Source organism: Puntigrus tetrazona, chromosome 8 (genome assembly GCF_018831695.1).
Source record: "Puntigrus tetrazona isolate hp1 chromosome 8, ASM1883169v1, whole genome shotgun sequence".
NCBI classification, from domain to species: domain Eukaryota; kingdom Metazoa; phylum Chordata; class Actinopteri; order Cypriniformes; family Cyprinidae; genus Puntigrus; species Puntigrus tetrazona.
The window spans coordinates 21,379,249-21,388,846 of NC_056706.1; the positions used below are offsets into that span (position 1 = coordinate 21,379,249).

General features: G+C 41.2%; 1 protein-coding gene across 1 annotated transcript in view; it reads right to left on the minus strand.

Moving 5' to 3' along the window:
* Positions 1-8,442: 8,442 nt before the first annotated feature.
* The window catches only part of nkx3-1 (NK3 homeobox 1), a 1,450-nt gene continuing 294 nt past the window's right edge, over positions 8,443-9,598 (minus strand). Inside the window, exons 1-2 of the mRNA XM_043246358.1 lie at positions 9,553-9,598; positions 8,443-8,991 (exon numbers count right to left, since the gene is read on the minus strand). The exon at positions 9,553-9,598 is cut by the window's right edge and continues 294 nt beyond it. Of these exons, the coding sequence (XP_043102293.1) occupies positions 8,570-8,991; positions 9,553-9,598 (468 nt within the window). The 3' untranslated portion in view covers positions 8,443-8,569. The remainder of the gene's footprint in view (positions 8,992-9,552) is intronic.

The following is a 9,598-nucleotide window of genomic DNA, read 5'->3' on the forward strand; positions in this document are numbered from 1 at the left end:
ATTATGTAATTATTTGCAATTACTGTTTTTATGTACTGTCAAGATTTCGGTTCACTACAAAATGCACCTGCAATACATTAAAGCGTAAATCTGAGATGCATAAAAACTAATCATGCAAACATGAAAGTAGTTTATATTATGGACAGACCAGCTTACATTCCATATAAATATCTGCTAATGAAAAGATACCAGATATGCTTTTGTCAAGTTTTAAAAGCGAAACCCAAATCAAAACGTTAATCTAGAAGCTCAAGTCAACTTTGCTCTGAAGAGTTTTAGTACAACATTCAGAACAACCAACCCGGTTTCGTTAGAAACTGCCATTGTTTTGCAACGTATGAGTTCGCTTGAAAACCACGAAGGTTGATTAGCCAGCGTCGTTGAGGAAATCGATTAGAAGCATCAGCATAAAAGTGTGGGTGAGATGATAATAATAACTGGAATCTCTTCTGCTTAAAGTCCTGGTGAGGGTCTGATTAATATGCTCACGTCCGCTAAATGCTAAATGGCCTGTAACGGGACTGCTGGGCGGAGCCATACGCGAATCAGTCATGATAACGCCGACGTCTGTGTTCCCCCGGCTCTCTGACCCTGCCTTGGCGTGACTGGTCACTCCTGATGGGGTCAGAGGTCAGGGCCGGCGCGGTCCTGTGACTGCTCTTTCCTGAGAGGGTCGGCCGGAGCGCGTACAATCGGCTCATAGCCTCGTCCTCACGTAAACATAAACACAGACTCTCGGGCAGGCTGTAAACTATCTTTTATCAGCACGAAGCTGCAGCACAGCTGGAATCCTAGCCATTTGTTTTGACTGAAGTGGAAGAATGATACAAACACGCGCTCGCTGCTCATGCTTGGCCGTACTCTAATGCTTGGCGAACAAAGAAAGATAATTTTTTTTTTAACAGTGTCGCGGCCATAGCTCAGGGTTCGCGAAGCATGTGCTACGAAGGGGAAGTCTTCCATGTAGGCCATGAAGGTCTCACCCGATAGCGTCTTTGTTGAGATAAGCATCATTTTGTCAATCGTCACCCCTTTCTCTGTCACAATGATTTAAAAAACCACAACTGAAAACAGAGCGTGATAGGAGGTTAGTATTAGTATTTGCTAACGCGAGCAACGCTGCTTCCTTCTAATTAGAATCAGGAATTTAAACAAGCTATTATATATATATTTCACTTTTGCCCAAACTGGTTTTGTTGAGTGGTTTTAAAGTGATCTCGGGCCTTTTTCAACGGGCTGGGAGAACAGCTGAAGCAGCCATTGAACAAAAACGAATAAATAAATATGCAATACTGGAAGATAATTTAACGTGATTTTTTTTTAAGACACGCCAAAGTCAGACCAAGTCTATATTAAAGGGACAGTGCACCAAAAATAACAGTTCTGTCATTAATTACTCACCCACGGGGTCTTTGTTCTTTTATTCAACGCAAATTAAGATGTTCTTGACGAAAGCCAAGAGCTTTCTGGCCCTCCATCAACAGAAATGTAACCACAGAGATGTGTGAACACTTTACAGTAAGCCGTTGTAGTTATTTCAGAAACAGATAGTGTTTTTTCATCCACACGTGAACTCTTGATCGAATGCAGTTATATTATGGGCTGTTGGCGTGAATTGTTCTTGTGATTGAGCAATACTGGAGCGCTCTTGGGGCGACTATAACGCGCCGGTAAGCGACCATCCAGGCCCCTCTCAGAAACCACCCAGGAAACCCCCCAGCATTCAGGTGCGGAGCTGTGCGTATAGACACATGCGCGAAGCAGAGATGACCAGATACAGGAGGTCATCGCTTTAAAGCACGTCGTACTTTCTCCATCGGAACAGGTGATAATGGACGGGTTTGCAATGTTGACAGTCAGGTCAGGTGTGGTTACCTGGAACGATATCTAATAATCATCACTGGAAAGAATGACAACCTCACCCAATCACTGAATAGAGATTCATTAGAGGCAAGGATGCCCTGCTGCTCAGATCAGCTGCGGTGTTTTCGCAGAGAGGGTGTGTGTGTGTGTGTGTGTGTAGAACAACAATGACGCTCAACGAAATGCAATGATCACGTGTTTCTTCAGTGTCTTTGGAGGTGTGATTGAAGAATAAGACAATCGATAGAATGCCAAGTATCTGAAATCAGATCACAAACGTCCATCAGTTATACAATTAGCCATCGATATAAAAAAGCTGCCTTGTCAAAGAGCGTCGTTTGCCAAACGGTGGCCTGGCGCTCAAACCCGTGTTTCCCATAAGCAGACCCTTATCGGCTTGTTTACAGGTTTCTGTCTTCATTTTTCAAACTCAGCATGTTGTTACTGTCACAAAGCCGTACAGAGGAAGCTGATCACTGAGCAGTGTTAGATTTTTTACAGAAATGTTTGTTTTGAGACATTCGTCGTATACTACAGAAAGTCAGAAGGAACGCGGAGTTCAACGAGAAAGCATGACCCACAAAAAGAGTCAGTCTGAGATGACATGAAGAAACAATTCTTCAGACGGCCTAAATGCATAGAAGACATTAATTCGATTATTGATTCGTATTTTGCATTATTACTAACCAACCAATAAATCAATGAGTAAATGCTATTTTCTAAGGGTATTTTTTATCACAGTTGGAGGAAATGTTAAAGAATTAGAGAGCTTTGTGGACAGGTGTGGTCTATTCTTTTGTTATTTCTTCAATTCTTCAACAGCTCTTCATGCAGGTGAAATAAAACTCATACGTCTGTGTCAAAGTCTACAATCAAGAAACAAATTCACGAGAACAAATACAGAGGCTTCACCAAGGCCAGGTTACACTTTGCCAAAAAGCATCTAAAAAAGCCAGAGCACGCTGGCTGAAATTAAAAACAACCTGGACCAGAATGACAGGAAGACTTGGACCAGCCAAAGCATACAGCGTCATCTGTGAAGCACGTTAGAGCGGTGCGATGCATGAGCATGGATTTCAGTGGCTCTGGGTTACTGTTTATTGATGACGTGACACGAGACAGAAGCAGCCGGATGACTTCTGAAGTGTTTAGGTAAATACTGTCTGCCCAGATTCAGTCAACTGCAACAAGGTTGATTGGGTGCAACTGTACAGTGAGCCAATACGTACTTTAAAAGCAGCTTTTGAAGGTAGAAAAGTGGAATAATCTGCAATGGCAACCAATATTAATTGATTAGGAATATGTTATTTATATTTACTTTCCAGTTACATTTGAGCCCCTGATAATGCAGGGCTGTGTTTAAAGACGCTTGTAATTCCTAAACATTTTATGTTATATTTTTGTTGAACCCCTTGAATTAAAGCATGAAGTTTGCACTTTATGCTTTAATTGAATTCAATTGAATATTGATTGTTTCATTTTAATTCTATTTTGGTGGCATACAGAGCTAAAAATATAGAAAATTGTGTCTTAACATCCTAATATATGTATATAACTGTATTGTTTGTGTGTAAATATGTATATATATATATATATATATATATATATATATATATATATTATATATATATATATATATATTTATTTATTTATTTATTTTTGACATTTTCATAAAACAACAGTATAATATAATATTTGCATACTTTACATGTGACCCGGGACCACATTTTTAAATTGAGATGTATACATCATCTGAAAGCTGACAAATACATTTTCCATTGATGTATGGTTTGTTAGGATTTAATAATTTTTGACAGAGATACAACTCTTTAAAAGTAAGGAGTGCGAAGGTGCAAAAAACCTTCCAAAGTTGTCCAAATGAAGCTCTTAGCAATGCATATCACCAATCCAAAAATTACGTTTTGATGTTGTTTTTAGTAGCAAAAAGCAAAATCAATCAATCAAAGAGTAGATCGTTGGCTATCTACAAGTATACCTGTGCTACCTAAGACTGCTTTTTTAGGTCCAGGGTCACGTATATTAATGCTTTCCAAAGCTGGCCAAGATGTGCCATTTTGCCAGAGATTTTTATCTCCGTCTCTAATTGTATTGCAAATAGACATTACTCAGAGCTTGAACCCGCAGATGTTACGGATGTGAATAACGGAAACAGCAACGCGTCTTAATCCTCCCTCAGAGCAGGCCGCGCTCCCTCGGCTGATAATGGCTGCGTGTAAACCCGTGCTAGACAGAGAGGGAGGTGAACCTTCGCTATCAGGGTTTCCAACGCTTCTAATCCCTTAACGATGGAGCCAAAGTGGCTGAGACACTGGATCGGTCGGACCCAAAGGTTATAATCCTGTTTACCCCTAAACGCAGACTTACAGCATCTTCCTCCCAAAGGCCGTCGTTTTAACCGAGGAGAGATCGGGGGAAACGATCTGAAATGCCGTCGTCGAGAGGGTATTGGTTCGGATGAATGCACGTGAAACGCTAGAAGGCTCAGGGGCAGCGTTTCGGAAGTCATTCAGCTAGTCATAAACTGTCAAGAATTTGACGCAACCACTTCTCGAAGATTCATTGGGGTTTGTGAAAACAGTAAAGCGGCGGCGCGCGGAGGAGAATTCCTCAGATGTTTCTCTTTCACAGGGACAAACGCATGTAAAGAATGAGTAACAAATAACCACTTTGATGTTTCTCTTAAATAAACACGGACGCCAGTGAAATATGAAAGCGTAGAGGTCTAAAATCAACGTCGATAAAAATAGCTCTGATGATTTGGAGCTCATCAAATATTTCATATATGTTGTATCTCAAACTTTTGATTGCTGGCTATTTTAAGCGCAGTCTGTGGCATTGCTGAGATATTTTCTTCTTCCTCCATGTTTATATCCTCGGTGTTGAGATAGTATGCTTGTTATTTAATATCTGTGATTAGATATTAATTCATATTCATTATAGTGCCGAGCCACCGTGTCAGGCATATCAGGCAAAACAATATATCAAATTGAAATGAGTTCTTTTTGTGTTGTAAGCCATCAAAATGCCGAAAATATTAATATTAATATTAACTTTATTATGAATCATCAATGTTTAAAACATTGACAATGATAAGAAATATTTCCTCCACTGAAGACCGATGCTGAAAATTCAGCTTTAAATCACACGATAAATTACATAATAACTTATTAATTATTTTACTTATTAACTTATTAATGTTTTTGCTGAATCCAATACATTCAGCCCGCATAAGCATAAGAGAGCGCATCAGAAGTGAAGACCGTCTCCTAGAAAAGCTTGTTTAATGGCCAGTGTATGGAGCAGTGTATATTCTGCAATAAGTTTCATCTAACAGTTAACTCCACCCGTCTTCGCGTGAGAGTGCAGTCTAGTTTGATTGGCAGGTGTTGGATGAGGTGGCTGAGTCACGATCGAGAGCTTTGTCTGTTCTCCGTCACACCTGGGGGTCAGCAGCTCCACCCACTTCGACCTCCGCACCGAAGAGATTCGGAAACTTAACGGAGCCGAGGGTTCACGTCGCTCGATCTCCACACACGAGAAAGTGTTTTGCAGACCAAAGGCTTCAAATAAATGGTTCCAATTTCCTCTCAAGTAATCTAGTAATACCGGTCATCAACACGCAGAAGTTGAAAGGCAATAAATTATGTACTGTCGACAAGTACTTCGGCAATTACTGGGTAAGAACATTCTACATAATGCATTCTGACAAGCAGACAAAATGAATAAATAAGGTGTGGCTTGACAGCAGGTTCATCTGAAAAAAAAAAAGGTATTTGAGTGACGCAGGCCTGTACAGGCACTGTGGTCCTGAATTATATTCACTGGCAAACCCAGTATGGTTTATTTTATTTTAATTGGTTATTTCTTTGAAGATGGTCAGAAGCAGCGAAAAACTTTTTTAGATTTGATTTTATTTCATTTCATTTATCTATCTATCATCCATCTATTTATTTATTTTCAATTGGCAATGTTTTTGGTTTTTTAAATTTAATTACATTTTATTTTATATTTTATTTTATTTTATTTCTTTGGAGATTGTCAGAAGTCATTTTATTTTCGAAAGCATTTTATTTAATTTAATTTATCTATCATCGATCTATTTATTTATTTTCAATTGCCAGTGCATTCTGTATTTTATTTAATTTAATTACGTCTTTGGAGGTTGCCAGAAGCCTCGAAATGTCCTTATAAGGAAAGGCAGGAAGGACTCTTTTTGTATTCCACAGAAGAAAGAAAGCCATTCAGGTTTGTAGCAACATTAGGGTGACTTAATAACGACAGAATATACATTTTTGGAGCGAACTATCCCTTTAGCTGTCAGTCGAATTTGTTTGCCTTTTTTTAAGACTTAAAAAAGGTTTGCTCGTTCGGTTGACAATAATAACAACGGCGCGCATTTCATTCTCTCCGCCAGTTGACTAACATACTTAACATATTTACCGAGAGAATGGCATCGAAGCCAATCCCATACATGTGTTCACGTGACATCACGCCGGATTCCCATGTGTTTGCGCGTACAATATCAGAGCTAGGCTCTGCTGAGGAAATCAGGGAGTGACGGAAAACGTATTTTGGTAAAGTGAGCATATTGATACGAACGGACAGAAATGGATAGACGCTGAAAATTCCAGAGTTCCTCTGGAGCCGAGCCAAGTGGGTGGCATTAGATGAAGCGGCGCTCCGCACGGAGGAGAACCGCCGTATCGCAGGCCGCGCTTATCTCACAAACCAAAACAATGTCACCGCACAGATTACTATTATTAAGTGGCATGACATTGTTGTGGAGATAGAAGTATGCGGGTGGATATGCCCTGCTCGGGTGGATCTGCAAGCTTCAACTGAAAGACAGGGGCCAAATCCAGAACGGGTTTTTGATGCCGGAGTCAGACTTCGCCGGACAGGTTTGAGTTTTAGATAATAGCTGAAACTGGTTTGAATCTCTTCGGCTGGGAAGTGGAGAATTTCTGTCATCTGACTGATGTTTGAAATACTAAATCATTTCCACCGGTCATACAACAACAACAATCGGGAACGGCGGCTTAAAATAAACATTCTTGCAGCGACATCAGTGTGAAGTTATGCAGTAAAACAAGAGTACCTATTATATTATACTATATTATATCTGTTAAATAGCCAGGTAATCATTACAGCTGTGCAATATAATGCAATATCATATAATATAATATTCGGTCTTATATAGGCTCGTGCTTGCGTTTACATTAAAATGGCATCATGTTAAAAAAATTCTGCATTTTTTTACATACATTTGGTCTCAATATACCTTTGCCTCAATAAACTCTTAATATGCTGCTTATTAACAGTTAGGTATTGGATAGAGGTTATAAGGGATCTAAAATATACACAGTGAGGTGTTAATATGTCCTTAATAAGCGCCAATAAACAGCTAATATGCTAGCAATATGCCCGCTAGCAAGCAACTAGCTAATAATGAGATTGAAGATCTGAACTAAAACGTTACTGTATATTTACGCACACGCCACGTTTTAACACCCCCGTGACAAACACTTCCTACCGCTTTTCACGTAATCCACGCACTTACTGAAACATTTCTTTGTAGAAGTCGCTAAAGAGGTCTGGTTATGCCCGAGAGCTTCTTAAAGACAGGTGATTGATGACCTACACGGCAGTTGCTTCCTGAAGTAAAAGTGCCGCAAACGTAATAATTCTCCCAAGGTTGGGGATTTCGGGTCTCGGTTATGACTTCCATCGCACTCGTCGGTTTAACACCGGGGTCAAGCAATCCTGTTTTCACGACTCGCTGATTAGAGCGCATCTCTTACAGGGTAAATCGTGTCATCTTTCCAGGAGAAGCCTACCTGTATCCCTCAGACAACAGACCACCTCCGGTCTAGGCGGTTTATACTATCGCTCAGCCGAAGTCAACTTAAGTTGAATGGAAAAAGGATAGGGGTGCTCGAGATCACTATCTCTTGTAGCAATGTTAAACTTCTGTGTTGAGCGGACCCGCATGTTTCACCAAAGAATCCTTGATTTATCATCCGAGTGCTCAGGCTGAAGAGTAATTGCGGTCCTTGTTAAACGATGGACGGCTTTTTGGGAACTAGGAAGCGGCGCGATTTTGAAAGAATAATGAGACTTTTACCGAAATCCAATTGAAAAACGAAAAAAAAAACTAGGCTATGACAAACCGACGACTTCGAACCAAACAAAAATGTTAAACGAAGCTCATCAGAGGCCGCACTGCGAGCAAAACCGTACGTTTTGCTGAACGCCAATGATATCAGCCGCACTGCTTTTCTCGAATTGTGCAGTTCATGTAGCTCCACAGTCCCGTAGTCGTTTTAAAGTAAGACGCCAGAAGAATGCTAAGTCTGTTTAACCAGATAAGACACAGATGCATTTCAAGAGTTCACGTTAACATAGAAGTGAGGTAAAGGTGAAGGTACGTGGTTTTCTGTCCACGGTGGAAGGCACGTGCTCATACGTCCCTGTAGAAAACGGATTAAATAATGGGGACGAATGACAAAATGTCACTGAGCCCGTATCTCATGATGCAACACACACACACAGCCTATGCACCTTTAATAAAAATATTTTATTTCACAGGATACAAAGCTGTACAATACTTTACAAAAATCACCGTAACAATAAAGAATACTATTCACAATAAAACGAGAAAGTCCGGGTAATGTCCCAAAGGTGATCACAGCGCCGGTCTCCACACACTCAGCCCGTGTAAGTCGTACACGAAAGGCCTGTAGGGATAGGATTTGTAGACGGTCGCCAGAAGCGAGGCTCTGAGGAAGTCCTCCTCGGTGGCAGCCCCCGCCGCGGCGTCGTGTTTCTGAAAGTCCGTGGTGAGCTGCCTCCGCTTGGTTTTGTATCTCCTGTTCTGGAACCAGATCTTCACCTGCGTCTCCGTCAGGTGCAGCGCGCTCGCGAGGTGCGCGCGCTCGGGCGCGCTCAGGTAGCGCTGGCGGCTGAACTTCTTCTCGAGCTCCAGCACCTGCAGGTGCGTGAACGCGGCGCGCGACCGCTTCTTCTTCCCGCCGCCGCCTCCCGCCAAACCCGCGGACGACTCTGATTTATCCTCAGGGCTCCGGCAAACCGACGCGTCCTCGGTGCCTGTGAACGTAAGTACGATGCGTTTAGGCTCTTTAACTCAGATGCTGACAGAAAACACGTCTATCTAAACCCGACAGAGATCCCCCTACGGAAAAAACTACAACTATAACAGTAAATTATACATGGTTTTGATGCTCTAATCGTAGTTAAACCGACAGCCTAAACATGGTTATTACGCTTTTACCACATTAAAACCATGGTCAGGCATCTGTGCTAGTTAGCACAAATACAATAACAGGTATACTTTTAACTAAGTGCCTAACTTGCAACAATTAACCATGGTTTTAGGCCACTACAAAACAAACCAACAAACGAAAAAATACTTGTTATAAGCAAATTAAATGAATGGTTATACAAATGGTAGTTAGTCAGTCAACCAAAAAACAAACAAACATGATGACCACACTTTTACTATACTAACAGCATGGTTAATTTAACTAAGGCACACATACTCAGTTCACCCAAACTCCCCATATACCTCTCTAACTGCCTTCTAGTGAGACGAGCACAGACAGAAGTCATCTAGAAGTGAACTCAGAAAGGCTCCTGGGAGCGCAGTACCTGTTCGCCCGTCCGCGCACGGCTCCTCTCTTTTACCCTCTTTTAA